Below are 19,809 nucleotides of genomic sequence, written 5' to 3'. Positions count from 1 at the left end.
ATCAACTGGTTATGTGTCCAGCGGCTTCCTGAACACACCACAGACTATCTTTGCAACAGAAAAAAATGACAAAGAATTCTTAGGGATTCAGGGGAGGGTTCTGAATGCGCCGTCTCTCCCCCATCCCACCCTGGACAGCAGTTGTTAGATGCTGATCAGCTTAGCAGTAAGATATCTTATTGGTCTTTGACATCCACTTTTATAGGACTACATTTTAACTTTGCTATGATGGATATTAATGCAAATGTATAGATTTAACTAGATTTGCTTTAGGGTGGCTGCTTTTGGCCCCAAAGCAAACCAGAGCTGTCACCACAGGGTTTATTCACACATATTGCTCCAACACGAACGTCTCTTCTTTTAAGCTAGCTCGCCACAAGTGTGTCAAGTGGATGCCGATTTAGCCAAAGCAAGCTTGGCCTTTCAAACCATGGGGCTGCAGACAGGGATGTAAGTGCGGATTGTGTTAAATCTGTTCTGTGTTTCACCAGTTGTCAGGCACCTTTCGTTCCATCGTCTGCTCATTGACGGAACTGGATTTTTTTTAGGGATGAATGAGAATGTTGTTCCACTTGCACAAGTGCACATTAGCTCAAGTGCATATCAGTGCAAGTCCCCTTCAAAAGTTTTTTAAAAAACCCAGCCCACACATCCAATTGGAAAAAGCCAGTCCGCTGGGGAATCTGCAACTCATTTGAATCTGTTGCAGATTTCTCCAACATCCTTAGCTACTAATCAGTTGGTTTTCAAATGAGATCTGCTAGTTTTACCAAAAATCTTGAAAACCACAAGCAAGTTTAAATATATGCACACTACAGTCAGTATTGTGGGTTACAAAAATGATTTTCCGTTTCTGAATGAGAATTGTGTTTGTGTGTGTGTGTGTGTGTGTGTGTGTACACACAGAGAGAGACAGAGAGAGCGCGCGCATATAATGAGTATAAGTCAAAGCCAGATACAACACATTAAACCCTGGAAATAGCATCCAATGTTAATCATTTTGAGTACTGCAAAACTGGGCACTAAGCATGGAAACATAAGAGACAGGAGCACCAGAGCACTTCAATCATTTCAGACACCATGCAGTGACAACAGGTAGCAGCCGATAGCCTTGGTTGCTTTCCAACCCTGTAATTAGGCTACAGGAATAAATGGGACCTGGTATTTGTTGTGCTTTGAGGCCATGTGGTTAACTATCCAGCAGAGCTCTGGCCTATTTATTATCCCCTTAACTCATTGATCACCAATCCTCTTGACAAAGGGGCAAAGACTTGGGAGGAAGAAGGTATGTTGTCTTCCAGCACTATCTAGCAGAGGCTGCAGAACAGGAGTTCTAGACACTAATCAAGTCAGGGCTTGAAGTTGTCCTTCTTCTCCCCACTCCCGCGACTCAAAGGCTGCTTTGCAAGGTAGGCATTTCATGCAATTATTGGGCTGACAAGGCATGTGTGCACATTCCCGGATGCAGCCGGTATTTCAGTGCAAGTTGCATCTTATGCTCAGAGATGCAATATGTGCACTGATGTGGTCCTTTCAAGCAAAGTATCTTGGGGAGGAAGGTGCTTCTTAGCAACACCTGTACCCAACTGCTTCCTGTAAAAGGAATTCCCAGACAACTGTATAATATTTTGAAATAAAATTTATCCGGTACCATAGACTATACATACACCCTTAACAAGCCAATTTTGACGGCTTGTTTCAGTTGTGGGTGCTTTGAGGGCTTTGTAAAATTAGAACCATTAACGCAAGGTGTAGGAACTTGGGAACATGAACTTGTACATATAAAAGCATGCACATTCATTGCTTGAGCATGCCTTTTCAGGAACTACACATAATATACTCAACTAGATTTGGTCAGTGTAGCAACTGAAAAGGTCGCAAGGGAAAAGTTACTTCACCTTTCCTATAGGCTGAATAGGAATGATCATTCCCCCTTTTAAAAATTGGGCTGCTGAAAAGGCAGAGCCACGGAACTCCAGGTTTCAGCGTTACACACAGTAAGCTGAATAGTTCTCATAGTCATTGTTTTACACTCCTCAGCAACGTTGCATTCCACCAACTGCCACGAAGTCTCACCGCTACTCAGAATTGTGGGCAGATTCACCAGCCACACATGTCCTGTCCAGCGCATGCTCAACTATGGGTGTGGGGGGGAATTCAACAACTCAACAGGTGAGGCTGTGAAACCTGATCAGGGAAGACAAAGCAGTCCCCGTCAGTGGCGTGCTGGGAAGAACGCATCATTTGCGCCGTATCAGGAGACATGCTTGAAACAGTAGTGGCTGAAATCTCAGTAACACGAATAATCTTTGCCATCTGTTTGAACAACTCAACGCTCCTGCTGCAATCTGAACGAAGGCTCCCACAGAAACACAAGGGCCTTCCGGATGGATCACAAGAGCCTGTCCCTCCTTTGGGGGCCATTTTCTTCATAAATTTATGCTGCCACAAAGACATTGTGATTTGGGGCCTGTTGGAACATTGAACTGGATGGCATTATATGTCATGCAGAGTCAAGGAAAAAGGGAAAGAGAGACCCCCATCTTGAATTGTGTTAGGCTCTTGTCTCCAAAGAGTTTTCATTCAAGAAGCCATAAATATATTCTGAAGTAGAAGTGAAGAGCCCCTGAAGCTGGTGTAGCATGAAATCAGATACAAAACTTTGCTCTACAGTTTATTTGGGGCATCAGAGTTCTACAAAGTTTGGAATGTTAATGCAGAGTTTGTTATTTTACCGTATCATTAAAAAAAGAAAAGAAACAAAATTAAGACTGGCATTATTATTATTATTATTATTATTATTATTATTATTATTATTATTTTAAAGAAGCCTTTTCCAAGGGTGGGGTTTTTTTTTTAATCAAAAAGCTTCTGTAACTTGCTACAGTTCCCTCTTAAGAGCTTTTATTCCCTCCAAGCCAAATTCAAGTGCTTGTCAAATATGTATATTACACTTCAATTGCTCACAGCCACCATATTACCCAAGCATCAAACCCAGAGTAGGTCCATATTACCAGATTTCAAGGGGGTTATCTATAGCTGGCCATGTCAGGATCTTACCAGTTTGGTTCCTTATTAACTCTAACCCAATACATTCAAAGCAGGGATGCTTCGGGGCTGTCACTATTGGCATCCCCAAATCAAGGGAAATTAGTGCAAATACAACTAAGAGCACACCCAGCTCAACCCACCAAGTGAGCTAACTAACCTAACGTTTGAAGTAGGGAAGACTGGTAACAGAATACTGTTCAAAACTCCCAAGGAAACAAAATGTGGTCAGGGCCATCAGAAGTGTGAAAACAGGAAATACCCTACAACACTTATTGGGGCGGGGGAGGAAGATGGATAAGTCCATACATACAGAGATTCCTGGTCGTAGCTACACAAGCTACATACATTTGGAAGCAGGGAGTAGGGAGGGGCAGTTCTCCCACCCCAAAAGAATGCTCGCCTCCCACTCAAGAATTTTGCTATTATAGGGTGGAGCTAGTTTAGTACACCAGGTGTTTTATAAATCATAAGGGTCACAGCTACAGCAAACCATTTGAAGCAGAGAACAATGAGCTCATTCCATTCTCACCCACATATGTGTTGATTAACTTGGGAGCCATATGGACAATGTATTACAACAAGCATGATTTGAGGGCAGAAAGGATCAATTCCAGTTACTGCAAAATGGCATCTAACATTTGACCAAGACTGCCAGGATGCAGGATGCCACTTACTGTTTCACCATTTGGCAGTTCTCAGGGGACCACGTCGTTTTAACTCATGAAGGGTCAGGCCTCCGCATTTGGGATGATGCTGCCACAGCCACCCATTTCTCCTGGAAGAGAGTACCCAATTGGCGAGTGCTAAAGAGAGGGCCAAGGGTCAAATCCTAGAAACTCTGCAGTTATGTACACCTCTGCTGATTGCCATGACAAAAACAAACGTACCCCCAGCACAAATTGACAGAGTCCCGTGCAAGAATTCTTGTGAAGAAAATATTATATACTGCCACGTATGCAACCATGCAGAATTGCATGTTAATTTTTTTTCCACTGCAAGAACTTATGCTCCCAAGTTTCAGAAGTTGGCAGATCGTTTTAACTGTACACATGCACAATTTGCCCACATTTCTATATCACAGCCACTACTATCACCCCAAAATTAAGAGTAGAGTAATATAGTGGGAACAGTCAAGACTGAAAGTATTTCAACAAACCAGGAAAACTTTTCTGAAGGCTGGAAGCAGCAATTACATCCTTTAAGCTAGACGTCAAAAAAAGGGCCATTTTCTCCCACTTTGTTTTTGTGCACACAGCAATTCTGGAGGAGATGCCAAAGAGGAAAAATACCATGAACTGCAGCTCTTGCAGCTACTTAGCATTAATAGCTGGATCTAGTTTCCTTTCCATGCTAGTGAAACATTTGTGTTCAAAGTCGCTACACAGAAAGAGTAGGTTAGAAATTTCTTTCCGTAGATCTTCACTTCAGCGATATCAGACTGCCATTTTGGAGTGGTGTTATAGGAGCTGACAGATTTGCAAGAAAACTTCTTTATGCCTGCAATCTGAAGTTCAATAAAATACAGTAAGTCCTTTCCTATTACACATAATTAAGCAGAGAAAATATCAGCCTCACCACTGAAGAGAAACTCTTCAGACAAAAATATCTACAAGTTTTTAGTATATGCTTCCAGCATTGTGTTGTTGTTTTTTGCTCTCTTCCAGGATTCAAGTCAAGAATATCAGTATTATTCCACAGATGTGTTCCCCTCACCAGAACCTAATGATATGTTAATATGGACCATAAGTAATATTTTAGTTGTACAGACCCACCGTAGTTGCGTCTATATTTATCATTCCTTTCACTTTATTTTTCATATGCAATACAAAACTATTAAAGGGAGAGGCCTCCCTTTACCAATTAAAAGTTTTGGACCAATGCTGCGCACAAGTGGTAGATCTAGCCATGCAAAAATATGTATGAAGTCCTGAAATTTCTCCCTTGAACAAAGATTATGCAAGTGCCAGACTTTAGCCCTACAATATGGATGCAGTTAGACAGGGGTGTAATATTACTCTAACTTTCAGAGATATGCACTCTTTAAAGTTACCAAAGAACCAGAACTCTTTTCAATGCCAAATACTCTAAAAGGTTAGTAGTACCCACCCACAGACACATTAGATTTAGATTCTGGAAGAGATTTAGAGCCCAATTTATGTAATCCCATTCAATGGGCCTGAGCTGGTTTCAATGAAAGTATTCTGGCTTACCGAGGCTGTTGGATCAGACTTCCTGGGTTTTGGTACACTAGGGCTGCAATCTGATGTACACTTATTTCGACTTACTCCCAGGATGAACACAGTGGGACTAATCTCCAAGTAAATATCCATAGGCATGGCTGCAATCCTAAACACAGTTACTGGAGAGTGACTGTGCAATCCTATACATGTCTATTTGGGTTCAGTGGGGCTTACTCCCAAGGATGTGGGTGAAGGATTGTACCCTAAATCTCAGAAGGGATACTTCTGCATAAACATGCTTAGGATTGCACTGCAGAAGCTTAGATGTGTCAGAATTCCATAGGACATTCTTCAGAGGTCTTAATATTTAGTGTTCTAAAATAATATAAGATAAATTTCCTACCGTTGTAGATTCCCAACCCCAATGCTCTTTGAACTGCCCTTCTTTGGAGCCCCAAATGTGTAATTAGATAATTACTAGTTTCACAGAAGCATTTTTCCCCAGAAGGAGAACTGCTTGCATCTTTGCTGAATTGGCCTTAAACTAATAGATACATTAATTAGAAAGAATCATTTTATTGTAGTGAATCATCGTTAATATATACGAGGGTGGTTGAGCTAGTGCAAGGCCATCCCATCCCCAAAGCAAAGTTCCCTTAAATATTGACTTATTCTACTTAGTGGATCTAAGAATCCCATTTGCAATCAGTTGTTTCCCCGTTCCTTTCGAGGGGAAGGATTAATTAACCATTTTACAGTCTAGTTTAGCCAGCTAATTTAATACAAAACAAAAGATGCTTTAACATCATTTTGCTAACAAAACCATGACAGCTCTTTACCTAGCAACATACAGGCTGCCATTTTCAATGTGACAGCTGATGAAACTTCTGACACTGCAAATTTTGAACTCTTTACCTAACTGCTGAGTTTGGGGAAATAGAAGGCTCCCATTTTACTCAGACTCATCTAGAGTTGTTTTTTTTAACTATGCTTTCAGTTTTGTTTAAGGAAAGAGAAACAGTGCTGATGTTTGGATCACAAGAATATTCAGAGAAAATTTAGTAACTGAAGAGGCTTCAGTACATGTCCCTGTTCAGCCCAGCCCAGCCCGCCCCCCTGCCAAATCAGTTTTGACCCTGCATCCAGAACAAATGCTTGCTTATTTATAACACATACAGACACTTCCTCAAAACCTCAGTGCAGCTAACAAATTCAGAATCAATAAAAATCAGATAAAACTGGAAGCTCTATAGTCAACATGAACAACAACAAAAAAATCCTAGGAGAACTTTTCTCAAGAGTCGGTTGTTCTGAAGTCTAGTAACCTTAGTTGGTCAATCTGGGATTGCTAACCAAGCAACATACACACCCTATGATGTCTGCTTAATTTTCTAGCAGTAGCAGCATTTCCTGCAGGATTTTTTCAGCCTTACATTTCAGAAGTGGTTTGAATAAAGACAGAAAGTGCAACAAAACGAATTATAATTAAAAACAAAGGTGGCCTCATGTCAATACTGCTTCTCCTCAAAATGTATGAATTTCAGGCAGTCCTTCAAGCAACAGAACTCTTACTGAAACAAGACATTTAGGGATGTTAACAGAATTAGTGAGAAGTATCTCACATCACAGGGATGGGTTTAGCTGATGATCACCCCTCACCCCTTTATTTCAGAGCCCTTTGATCCAATATAGTGTCCTAATCTGGTATCCTAATCTTAGTCGCACTTGTGTATAAATAGCATGGTAATGATCAATTCAGGTTTGAGCAAGATGCAACAGACAGATTGTTTTAGGTGTTTAGCAGAACTGGAAAGATTCAACTTCTCTCCCACATCAGTGTCTACAGAATGCAAGATTTTCCATCAGTGCAGGTTTTCTTTACCCAGATAATCAAATTTCTTAGTGAAATTAAAACATGAGGCTATTATCTTAATCCTGTAGTCCTGCTATAATCCAAAATATCTGTTCTGAACAAACAGATATTTTGTTTCTTTGTTTCTTTCTTCAGCACAGAAAGACAGAATGGATGTCCTATAAAATGTTATGTTCTATTATCAGCCTAGTAACAAAACAAGAAAAAGCAACAACCATTTAAAGTCAGAATACAGTTCAGTAGTACACAAAACTTTTTACTAAAGTCAAACAGTGTGGCTCTGCTAAGACTAACATCCCAACACATTAGATATAGCCAATGTTGAAGCTACTTTGGCACTGTAGAGGAAAAAAATAGCATTTCATTTTGAGTGGGAAAATTACTAAATATATGGTAACAGGATTTTAAAAAGAAAGTTATGGCTGCAATCCTATACACTAGGATTGCAGCCTAGTAAATCCCCAAAGGGGCTTACGTTTGAACAGACATGCATAGGATTTCACTGTTCACTTCATTCAAACCCTTTCTGCCAATGCTCAGTTGTTGAGGGGAGGGGTAACACTTTAAGAAAGCATAATCTGCTGCTGTAAACAAGGCTATTGACTGAATGACGTTTCATGGTGCAGGGGTGCTGACTGCAATTAGGATACATATGTAATTGATTCCAACTGTTAAAATTAAGTATTTTAAAGCTGAAATCATTAACTTGCCCATCAACATCTCATGTCAGTTTCAGATCTCCCCAAGTCTTTACTGCATTCACATATCATGGCTGCCACTCAGAAGTCACAGTCCCTGACTAAACTAGTTTAAAACAGTTTAGTCTAATTAAAATGGGACTAACACCCCAATCCAAGAGCTCATTAAAATTATGTACACATTTAGGATGGTTTACATCACAATAATACTTCCACTTAAAATGGTTTCCTCCTGAGGGTTTCGTTGTTCAAGAGATCCAACATATTCCTTAAGAGTGTTGACAGATTTTTTTAAACCCTGCTAGTAAAATCAGACTGCCAGGTAAGTGAATTTAGGGTTAAAATGCTACAGTATACATTTTACAGCTTGTCTTTAATCACGCAACTTTATTCTCAAACTAGTTTTAAGTTCCTGTCTATACTTACAGTATCTTAAAATGTTCATTCCTAAGAACATACACTTCAATCATTTGTTCGTTTTTAAAGTTTGTATATAGTTGTTTAGCTTAGGGAACTAATTTGTTTGCATAGCCAGGCAATAATTTCCTCTTACATAGAAGTTATTCCCCATTTAAAACAGCAGCAGATGGACTCCATCCACTTAGTTGGGTCTTGATTTGGGAACTGCTACATTCCAACCAAGTAAACCCATAATCAAAATAAGCACCTGAAACTGGCATTTCAGCCTGTCATCTCTTTTGTTTATGGGCAAGGTTGCTCCAGCTGACATTAGCGCCACATCAATTCAGTTTGGATGCTATACATAATCCTCCCTTGCTCGACATTGCTTTCAGGGTACAGAAATTTCCCTTTTAAAGAGACATATTACACTTAGCCAGTCTCAAGGAACAGTTGACTGGGGGGAGGGAAAGAAAGTCAGATGTTCATTATATTAATATGGCAACAGTATTATGCTGGACAATATAAAACAAGAAGGATGTGAGATACATGGTGGGAGTGGGGAGTGAGCTGTATGCTGATAACCGCGGTATCAGGCCTTTTCCCACTTCCTCAAAAATGCCAAAATGGCATTCTAGCAAATTTAAGGCAGTCCCTGTTTTGCCACTGTTCCAGCTACCTAGCATCTTTTCAACTGGACTTCCACCAACTCCAGCTAATCTGTAACCTTCATATTTGCATAGCCTACAAACTTTTCAGATCAAGTAACTAGCTCTGCATATTATCCATGTTTCCACAGAAATGACACTGAGAAAATGTGAGCACTGAACCTGAGAAACTTTGGAAATTCTCAGTTGATCAAAAGATGGTTATATTTTTTTTAAAAAAATCAGTTCAACAGTCTATGTCATAGCCATGCACAATGCAACAGCACACATTTTGAGAAGCCGTGCAAAGCTGGGCTTCAATGGGATTTAATCATTAAGTCAATGGGAATCAATGGGAAATTAATTTAACTCCTTTAGAAGAGTTGTGAAGTAGTCTATGAATGATAATACAAAACACAAAATGCAACTTCCTAGCTGCAGTTTCAGCACGTCATACATGTTAACACTTCTTAGTCTCATAGTTTATGAAAACTGCACATCCAAGTGTCTGCCTTTAAGGATGTGGCTTTCCAGATATTATGCTTCTAAAGGCATATCAGAGCAAGAGAAATGTCAGACTTGGATTTATCCCCAATAGTTAGACCACTGAGGCAGCACTGAGATGGAGTTTTAAATGAGCATTCCCATCCCACCACTATCCCATCTCCGAAACTTTTTCTAGTTCAGCCTTAATGGTTCCCTTCTTCCTGACAGCTCTGCTTGTTAGCTACAAATTGCCGTTTGGGAAGGAACTTTTAAAACTGCCTCCCTCATCGAGGAGGACAGTCAGAGATCCCGACTTATCACAGCCTCGGCTAAAACAAAAACAGAAATACTCGGCTAAAACAAAAACAGAAATAGCACGAGCATTCATAATCATCAAAGCTCGTAGCATCAGAATGCGGGATTGATCGAAGTTCTCAGGAGGTAGGAGCCAAGAAGGCTGCGGGGGGAGGGGGGCAGTTCTACAAATAACGGGCCCAATCCTCCTGTCTGAGAAGGGGGGAGGTCAGTTTACTTCAGCAGTTTTGCCCGTTTGGCCACAATTACTCAGCTCAGATTTAACTGCAACCCTGAATGAGCAAAAAAGCTGATGATCTGGCTTTTATTTATTTTGTATAATTTAGTTTTGCTTTTACTTAAAAAAAATCCTGCCTTAAAGAAAGGGAAGTTGAGGGAGTTTGGGGTTTTTATTTTCTTTTAAAAGAACTACTGTAAAGCATAGATGTCACTTGGCATTCCTGTGAAAGCCACTGTTTTGCCCCTAGTAAAACTCTTCTTCCCTTTGAGGTGTTTCCCTCCAATAAGACAGAGTTGCAGACTTTAAAAGAGCAGCACTTCAGTGCCTTTAGCATAGCACAGGTTTGGGTTGCTTGCTTTCGTTAGTTTAGATAAAATTTCCCTCCACTTTTGCTCTGTACACTTGCACTAAGAGTTGTGCAAACTTGCGTTGAGGAGGGAAGTGAGGTTGCACGAGTTTGACGGCAGGACAAGGAATGCAAAATCGAACCATTTTTATTCGAGCAGACAAGAGATCCCTGAGCCATCGCTGCCACATATCTATTGCACGTAGCGCAATTTTCATCTATGGACACATGTTGCGTGTGCTACTGCATCCCATTGCATATACCCCCTAGTCAAGATCTGTAATCTCTGATGGGCCTTTTCGCAGATCCGCAGTTTGTGTCTAGTGTGCCCCCTCCGGAAAAGAAAAACCTCTCTGTGTGTGTGTACTGGAAGGCTGGAGGCCGGAGTCCTTCCTTGTCACTGACCCATTACTAGAAGGAGCAACTTCTCTTCACGTAAGATTCTGCATCAAGGACAGCACAGGGGGCTGGAAGACAGATCCGTCTCACGCCTGCTGGCGAGAATCGCTGGCTGCCCTCCTCCTGACGGAGGAGGCTGTCACCTGCCGCTGGCTCGAAGATGCCCCTCCGGAGCCACGACGCAAGGAAAGGACGGGCCGAGCAAGGAAGCGGACACGGGCGCTCCGAGCCGAACGGAGCCGCAGATGCCTCCGGGCTGGGGAGCAGCCAGGAGCGTAGCCCGGCCCGCTTACGCTCCATCGAGACCGGCGAGTTTTATGGCTAGGAGGCTTGAAACGACCCGCGCGCGCACAGAGCGGATATGCGCGGTACGCGCACCCTCGCTTCAGATTCAGACGCGCTCTTAATGTCAGGCCCAGGGCCCTTCAGCTCCCTCCGCTTCGAGCAGCAGCAGCCTCGGGAGCGGCCTCGCCGGTCGCCCAGCACCTACAGGCGCCGCCGCAGCTCGCCGAGTTTCCCCCGAACCGGGCCCGGCCAGGAGCTGCGACGCTCCCTGGTGCCGGCAGAGCTCCCCGGCTCCCCGCGCACGGCACACGCCTCCGCGCGCTGCCTGCGGACCAGCCCGCTCGCACTGCAGCAGAACTCCAGGCCCGGCCGGAAGAGGCGCCCCTCGCCCCCGGGGGAGTTGACTGGGCCACATGCGTTTGCGGAGGGCGGGGGAGGGCGACCCACGGCCACTCCTGACCCGCCGCTTCAGTGATTTGGGGTGGGAGGAGGCCCCGCTCTGGCGGGGAATTAATCCGGAATTAATCCGGGGAGGCGCGCTCGGGGGCGCAATAACGGGAGGGCAGCCGGGAGTCGCCCCGTCGAACATGAGGGGCACGGACTCTTGATGCCTGCCTGCCGGACAACCCTAGGAGGCCACCGCGGCCCGAAACAGGAGAGGATCCCCGACTGTGATTCGGGGTTGCGGGGAGGAGAGGAGTTTCGGCTTCAGCCGGGAGGGGAGATGCCTGCGCGCGCGCCCGTCCTCGGACCAGGGCCAACCCACCCTTTCGGTTTCCCACCGAGATAACGAACCCTGGGCACGTTCGTCGGGCATCCCTCCCTCGCTCCTGGGCGAGGGCGAGAGAGAGAGAGAGAGAGCAGAAAAAGTAAAGGGGACTCAAGTGCAGAGAAACTCTCCCACAACTGGAGCCGAAACCCGTTACCTGGACGCCCGGGGTCGCGCTCACCAGGAGTGCGCGCGTGTAAGTGGCGAGCAGGAGGAAGGCCCCTTCTGCTAGTGGAGCCCGGCCCAAACAGGCGCCTGGCGGGTCAAATCCTACTCGCCCACATCCGGGGGGGGGGGCGGAGGGGGGCCTCTGGAAGGGAGAGGCGGGCTGGCTACTGCCAAGTTGCCGGACAGGCAAAGAGTTCAGCGGAGAGCCCCCGAGCAACTCCAGCCGAGTCTAGCTACCTCGTCCGCTCTACCCCAGGGTCGATCAAGCGATCGAGGAAGGGGCGCGAAAGGAGGGTTTTCGCTACGCCGCCACCCCACCTCGGCCCGCGTGGTGGGGACTCGGCCGGGGAGGCGCTCAGGCGAAAGGCGACGGGCCGCCTCCGTCTTCTCGCAGGCTTCCATCGCACACCCGCGAAGCTCCCGCGCCCGCCCGCCCAGGCCAGGCGTACCTGTACCAGGCGAGCCCCCGCTCGTAGTTGCGGTCGAAGAAGTGGGGCTCGGCGCCCGCCGCCCGCACGTCCGGGTGGACCCGCAGGAACTCGAGCAGCGCCCGCGTGCCGCCCTTCTTCACGCCGATGATCACCGCCCGGGGCAGCCGCTTGGCGCCGGAGCCGTTGAGGAAGCTGGAGATGGGGCTGGGCGAGTCCGGGGCCGCCCCGTCGTCGTCCTCGGCGTCCTCCTGGTCCGGGCTCAGCTGGCCCTTGGCGCCCGGCGCGCGCAGCGCCAGCAGCTTGGAGGGCGCCGCCGGGCTGTGGGCGCGCCGGGCGGGCGGCGAGGAGCCCCGCAGCAGCGGCCCCGGCGCGGGCGAGGCGCACGACCCGGCGGCGCACGAGGAGACCACGCAGAGCCACCACAAGGCCAGCATGACGACGAGCAGCAGCAGCGGCGGCGGCGGCAGCCCCCTTCGCCCCGGCAGGGAGAGCGGCGGCGGCGGCGGCGAGGCAGGGGCGCCGGGGGCATCGGGGGGGCGGCAGCCGGTCAGGCGCAGCTGGCCCATGGGCGGCAGCCCGCGGGCGGACACCCCGGCACCATGGCTCGCGGGGCCCGGCCGGCGCGACTCTGCAGCGGCTCCGCAGCGCCCGCCCGAGAGGCGACCCGCGACCGAGCCAGCGAGCGGCGATCGCCCCGGCGCGCCTTCGCCTGCCCGGCTGGAGCACCGGAGGGCGGAGAGCGGGCGCGCCTGACTGGCACCCCTCCGAGCCTATAAGAGCGGCCTGCCGCACGCTAATTCGCCCCCCTTTTGTTGATCAAAGGCAGCCAATGGCGAGCCAGGTCTCCCCTGGAGGGCGGGGAGCGGAGAACTGCGGGAGGCGATTAGCCATTCTTATTGGCTAATGAGCCGTTAAAGAGCCGGGGGCGGCGAGAAGGTTATAGGCAGACGAGGCCGCGGGGCTTTTGGAGACGCGCGGGGGCCGGCCGGCCTCGCTCCTTCTCCTCCGCGCCGGGGAGAGCCGCCGCTCAAGCTGTGTGGGGAGAGGAAAGGCTGGACGGGGATTGGTGCGGGGCCCGGCCGGAGAGCCCGCGCGGCGGCAGGGTCTTGGGCGCGGTGGGGCCACGTGGGGAAGCGCAGCTGACCGACGTCTCCGAAGGCGCGGGCTGGAGGCTGCTGGCCGGGGAGCGCCGCTCCCATCCGGGCCTCTCTAGCTGGAAGTCGAGCTGGCCGTGTCATCGGCCTCGGATCTCCCGCCCCCCACATTAGGTGAACACCGGAGTTCCAAGTTGCAGCCGACACATCCCAGGGACGAAGGGCCACTGACCGCAGTGGCGCTTAATGCCGAGCTCAGCGGTGCAGGGCTGGGACCTAGGGAGCGCCAGCTCATCCCTCTCTACGAGACCTGCTTAAACGCGAGTCCTGAGATCGGGCTGCGCCAGAGCTGGAGGTCGCGTCCCTGTTCCAGACACTCGCCGGGCGAGGAGTCCCCTTAGTGAAGGGGGATCGGGCTACACAAGGAACAGCGGAAGCTGCCTTATAACAAGTCTGGCCCTGGGTCCATCTAGCCCAGGACTGTCGACACTGACGGGCAGCGGCTGTCCGGGGTTTCGGGCAGCAGTTTCCCCTGCCCTACCTGGAGATGCGGGGATCGAGCCTGGGACCTTCGGCATGCAAAGCAGGTGCGCTGCCACCGAGCTACGGACCTTCCCCCGAGCTCGGAGTACAGCAGCGCGGTTTTCTGGAGGTGGCACCACTGAGACGAGCGTGTCAGTGCGGCAGAGCATCGCCCTGCCCAAGGTCTCCCGGCCTTTGCGTTCCAGCATGCAGGCTCCTGCCTGCCCCGCCTTCCGGGAAGCACAGGGCTCCGCCATCCATCACCCCCCCGAACCGCGCCGCTTCCTCTCCTCCCGCAATCGGCAGCTCTCCGCCCCGCAATCTCGAGCCTGTCAGGATCAGAGACCCGGTTTGCCGAATATCAGGCCCTCCCCAGCGCCCGCCCTCCGTAGGTCCTCGCAAGGCATCGACTCTCAAATCACTTCGAAGCTGCCTGTACCCATTTCGTTTACAGTAAATCTAATCAATCAATCAATCAGTTGTGGTGGTGGCTTATTAAGTTCGGCAAAAAGACGGTGTTCTTCCTAATATGGCGATTTGAATCACAGCGAAACAGGAGATAAATCCGTTTCAAGGCTTTTGTGCCAGAAGGCGAAGGCAATGGCTCTTAAGTCTTAAGACGCCCAGCGTATGGGGCAGCCTAAAGCCTCACGGCGAAACCGTATCCCTGTCTACTCAGACGTAAGTCCCGTTGAATTGAATGGGCCTTAGGCATAGGGTTGTGCTACTAGGATGGACGCCCCTCCTGTCCGAAGCACATGGTCCTGAAGGCCTGAATGGGGCTTCTTTCCAAGTGTCCTGGGGAGACACTTGGAAAGAGAACCAGGGTTCTGTCCTCTCTCCGCAGCACCTTCCGAGCTACCGCTGCGGCCCTCTGGGCTCCTTCGTGTCTCTCCATATAGGCCCTGGCCCTTCCCCATCCCCATCCCCACCCAGATTTAGGCCGTTCTCCACCCGGGAGCATCGGGCAGGAAGCAACGCCCCCAGGGCAATTTATGGCCCTCTTCCCTCCCCCATTTTGGCTCCCCAGGGACTCTCCGGCCCACACGGCCAATGGCTTGTACCGGATCCGAGACCGACGACAAGCCTGAGAAAAGAGAGTGAGAGGCGGGCCTGATCCTCTGGGGCAGGGCTGCCCCGCTCCCGATCTTTTCCTGCAAATGATCTCCCACGTCCCCGCGAATCCCAAAGTCCTCCTGAAGGAACGAAAGGAATTCAGTTACTCACATGCAGAGCTTGGGGGACTGCAGCATCCTTGACTCGCTTCCGCTCTCCCGACGCTTGCTTGGGGGGATCTAGCGGGTTCCCTTCTCTTTCCTGGGACTCCCACTCCCTCCCGCATCCCCCAAAGCACTCCCAATCTGTGTCGCTATCGGCGGGGAGCGTGGACTGCGCAGGGGCGCTCCTTTCATACATCCTGGGCGGAGGAGGGGAAAAACAGACCCCAGAGTGAAAGGTGCGCGGAGCTCGGAATCCGGGTTTTTAAGGTTTCCGTGAGACTCCGGATTGTAAAAAAAAAGGGTCCCTTGGCTCTCGAGGGATCACGATCCCATTCCAAACAATGGGAATATTACGCAGATTGGTTCACAATTCATGGTGCTCGGGACTTGAGGCGAGGGGTGCAATCTTGGGGACAGCGATACAGAAGTAAAATCCTATTGAAATCTACGGGTGCGTGTATGTGGGAATGAAGTGTAAGAGTAGGGTTCCCCACGCACACACCAAATGCCTTTGAGTTTCTCTTGCGCAGTTTGTACCATGTGGGAAACTTGTTCAGGCACGATAGAACGCGGGAGAGAAATGGCATGAACATTCTCGCGTGAATTAAGTTTTACACGTGAAGAAATTTCACACGTAAAGAAACGTGGTTTTCCCTTTTAATACAACAGAGTAAAACAAAATAGAAAGACGCTCTTCTGTTGGTGTAGAGGTATTCCTAATTCCAGATCAAAAGTGGAAGTAAGCCATCATTAAATCGAACGCACATTTTCATAACACGGAAGTGAAAAATAAGTGCGCTTGTGTCGTGTGAAAGGGCGTGTTCCCCCCCCCCCACCTCCCCCAGGAGACATACACTTTCCAAGCACTTTTAGCAGAAGTGGTATTATTGGACTAAAAGTCCCGAGGCTTCCTTCCAAGCAATGTGTTTAGTATGGTTTCTTTTTCCTTGAATCCAAGTACTTCGGTTTAAGCAGCCAGGAAAAGGATTTGCATCCACGCACATTTAGGGCTACAATCCTATCCACGCTCACCTGAGAATAAGTCCCATTAAACTCAGTGGGGCTAACTTATGAGTAGACCTGTCGAAGATTGCACTGTTGGTCCCGAATTGGAACGCGAAAGTCCCGATCCACCATTACAAGTTAACTCGGAACAAGTGAATCGAAAAAGCAGTTAAAGTGGGGCTTAATCTATCATGCCTGAGAACCAAAAGCACTGAATTCTAATCGGATTCGCTCGTGTCCTGTGTATGTTTACAACTGAGGTCCACATTCACAAGGAAGAGGGCCTGAGGGGAGTTATAGATGAACGTGTGTTAAAATACCTCTTGCTTACTGCTACTGCTATGATGCAGGAGAATCATTTATTGATTTGAAATGAACGAAGTGGAAGGAATATCAGAAAACGGAAAGTTTTGGAAAGCAAGTGTTAGTTTGTTTTTTAAAAAATGGTCCCCGCCGCTGTGGAGCCCACAGCTTTGTCGGAGGTAGCTACTCCAAAACTTTTAAAACCGGAAAATAACATGTTCCATACTGCCGATGGAATAGGAGACTGCTAGAAAACAGAAAGGAAGGTGTAGCCTACAAACGTTCGTTCTTCTCTTTTGAAACTCTTTTAGCAGGGAATGAGATGGGCTGGCTTTCTCTTTACTGTCGCACCTTCATTTGCCGGTTGAAATGAGGCTGCACACTTTTGAAAATGAAAATACATGGAGGATTCAGATTCAGCAGAAAGATAGCAAATCCCCATTGAACTCACCAGAACTTACTTCCCATAATACATGGCTAGGATCCTACTCCAATACTAATACATCTACCTGGGAGTAAATCCCATGGAACCCAATGGGGCTTACTTTTGAGGAAACATGTATAGGATCGTACTGTAAATTACACTTAGGACGGTAACTTAGGATCCTAAGGACACCGGCAGCCCAACCCTTATGTTGACTCACAAGGAAGTTCGGTGGGACTTTCATTTCTTGCCAGCTATGTCTGCTTGGCAACTTTAAGCAACTTCCACTGAAGTCAGAAAGATTTCTGAAGCAAAGGCGCTTAAGACGTCAAGAAGAGCGATGTGAGCAGTTCAGCTTCCTTCGCGCCGGAGGACGCGCCGCCTAATAGAGTTGACTGGCCTGGCGCTCTGGAGCGCAGAAAACTTCAGGAGTTTAAAGACGAAAAGACTCCGAAATGTCGAAGTTTACTCCCTTTGCACGGTCTTTCTTGTTTGCTAATGGGGGAGCGGGAAATTTGGATCAACTGGGAGATCTCTGCGGGATTGGCAAGGATTTCTGACTCCCACATTTTAACAGCAACAAAATGACCCCCCCCCCCAATTATACTGCTGAAATGAAGAACGCTAATGGTAATTAGGGGTGGTTTTTTGTGCGTGGAAAGACTATGAGGTCCGTTCAGTTCTGGTAGTCAAAAGAAATTCCTGGGCTCAGGATCCTTTGATTCTAAGTGCTTCGATTGGTGGATCTCGGGGGTTTGGGGGTGCGGGATGGGGTGGGGGAAATAAAGCAGATCCCGCAAGCCTGAAGTGGGAGAAAAGAGAAAGGCTTTAACTTAGCCCCGCGACTACATCGGATCATCGAATTCAACTTCAGATCAGCTTCAGCAAATGAAGGACTGGTTTCTCCATTCACTTCAAGGGGCAAAGACTGCTGCAGAGCATTGATAAACGGGGTGTGCTACCCCAAGGGGTCAACCGTGCAGCTGCAAAGAAAGATCAGCTCTTGGCCCATCCGAAAGCCTCTTTCCAGGACGAGACGTGCGAAAGTCCGCCCACGACACGAGATGAGGGACACTTTCTGGAGTGTCCCCCCCCCCCGCCCTGTTCAGAGGAAGCGAAAACTGCCTACATCAAACAGGAGAATATTCGCCTTCCCTACTTCTTCTCTTTCCCTCAAAAATCCCTTCGTGATTGGGCTCAGTTTACCCATGGATGGGGGGAAACGTCAAACCCAATCCGTTGTTATTACCTCTGGCGTAGAATCGAAGAGAAGTCAAATCGGATTCTGTTTAAAAACGAAAATAAACAAACACCCCCCCACACACACACACACCGTCTACTTTAGTCTCACCGTGCAAATTGGAATTTCAAAAAAACTTTGGGAGGGGGCACGTGGAAAGGATGGTGTGTGTGTGTGTGTGTGCGTGTGTGTGTGTTAAAAGAGAGAACACGGAGCGAGAGAGAAAATAGAGAGGGTTGAAGCAGCCAGGACAAGATATTCAGTTACCTCGGATCCGAATTTTCCGTTGTAATTTGTGTGTGGAAAGAGTAGTAGGCTCCACAAGATTGCAGAAGGGAATGTGCCCCCCGCCATTGTCTTAGGGTGGGAGGTTTCTGGCCGGATCGCCGAAACTGGGGGGGGGGGGGGACTTTCCAATTGAATTGACAAAGCTGGTAATTGTGAACAGATTCTCCCTCCTTGCGCATTTTAGCCCTTTCTAAATGCTTTTGGAACAATCTAGGGATTTCAGTCTTGGAAAGAAATTAAAACAATGCGCACCGGAGTTAAGAAAACAATTCTCGGCTGGACCCCCCCCCCCCACACACACACATCAATCTTTCGCTCAATTTCACTCCATTCTCAAGATGCCCCAAAGGTGTTCCTCATTTTCACATTAGCTGCAATCCTAAACGCATTAACCCATCCCTAAATCCCATTGATCTCAATGGGATTGACTCCCGAGGAATGGCGATCAGGGTTGCAGCTCGTATTTCACCCCCGGATTATTTTTTCTTTTCTTTTTTATCCATTCCATACCAAAAATCACAAGAAAGCAGCCTGCTGAGAAGAGAAGGCATTTCCCCCTATTTCTTTCCCGGGATGGAAGAGATTTGTATTTCGTTGTCTAGTCCTCCGTTTCTCAGGAATTTGACAATAATCCTCTTTCAAAAAAAAACAAGTAGGGCGGGGGGCGAAAGAGACATCTCCACTCAAAGAACACAAGAGAATTAATCGCCCCAGAGGATCAGGATTCATTAAGATCCTTTCAAAGTTAGGAGATCAAGGAGGAGACATGAAATCTCTTGGTCCAAATCTGCACCTCTCAGTCAATCTTAAGGACAGTGTATCTCCTTTTTCCACTTCGAAGGAAGAGTATCTGAGTTAGAGTTCTTGGGCCCATAAAAATCAAAGGTAGCCCCGTTGGGCCACGAGAAAACAACCCCAAATCCGCAGTTGGGAAATACCTTTTGTTAGGACCAACCGAAATGTCACAAAAGAATGTGCGAGGTGAAGAACTCGAAAGCATGCACACTCTTTTGTGACACATTTAGGTTTCCTGCAGTTTTCTAAGGAAACGATTCGGGAATTCCCTTTCTGTCTGTCTTTCTCTTTGTGAGTTTTGGTTCCCATGAAAAACAACACACGTCAACAGGGAAAAGACCATATTTGCCCGTGTGCATGTGAACAGGTCGTCGGTGTTCAAAATAAACGGTGCTGAGAGAGAGGAGGGGGGCCTTTGTATACGTGAAGGTGTCTGCGCGCCTGGGGAGCGTCTCTCTCTCTGTGATGTGGTGTTTGGTTAGGAGCGACGAGGTGCGAGACGAGCGCTGTGCGGATGATGCGCGGTTGGGAAGTTGAGTGCGGGATTATGGGGCAGGGACAGAAGCGTTTCTAGATGGAGAAGGGGCGGCGGGCAGCGGGCACGGCGTGGCACCTGCGCATTTCTCCGAAAACCAGTTCACTGGAAGTCTG

General features: G+C 48.1%; 1 protein-coding gene across 1 annotated transcript in view; it reads right to left on the bottom strand.

Annotated features, from left to right (window-relative positions):
* The window catches only part of LOC146354177 (heparan sulfate glucosamine 3-O-sulfotransferase 3B1-like), a 50,240-nt gene extending 35,890 nt beyond the window's left edge, over positions 1 to 14,350 (bottom strand). The window contains exon 1 of the mRNA XM_084838343.1: positions 12,286 to 14,350. Coding sequence (XP_084694469.1) covers positions 12,286 to 12,833 — 548 coding nt within the window. The 5' untranslated portion in view covers positions 12,834 to 14,350. The remainder of the gene's footprint in view (positions 1 to 12,285) is intronic.
* Positions 14,351 to 19,809: the final 5,459 nt, after the last annotated feature.

This window comes from Heloderma suspectum, chromosome 2, assembly GCF_057233095.1.
Source record: "Heloderma suspectum isolate Gila_16-S chromosome 2, 16-S_ref, whole genome shotgun sequence".
In the NCBI taxonomy this organism is placed as follows: domain Eukaryota; kingdom Metazoa; phylum Chordata; class Lepidosauria; order Squamata; family Helodermatidae; genus Heloderma; species Heloderma suspectum.
Note: the sequence above shows the minus strand (reverse complement) of the source record. Positions and strands in the feature narration are given on the sequence as shown.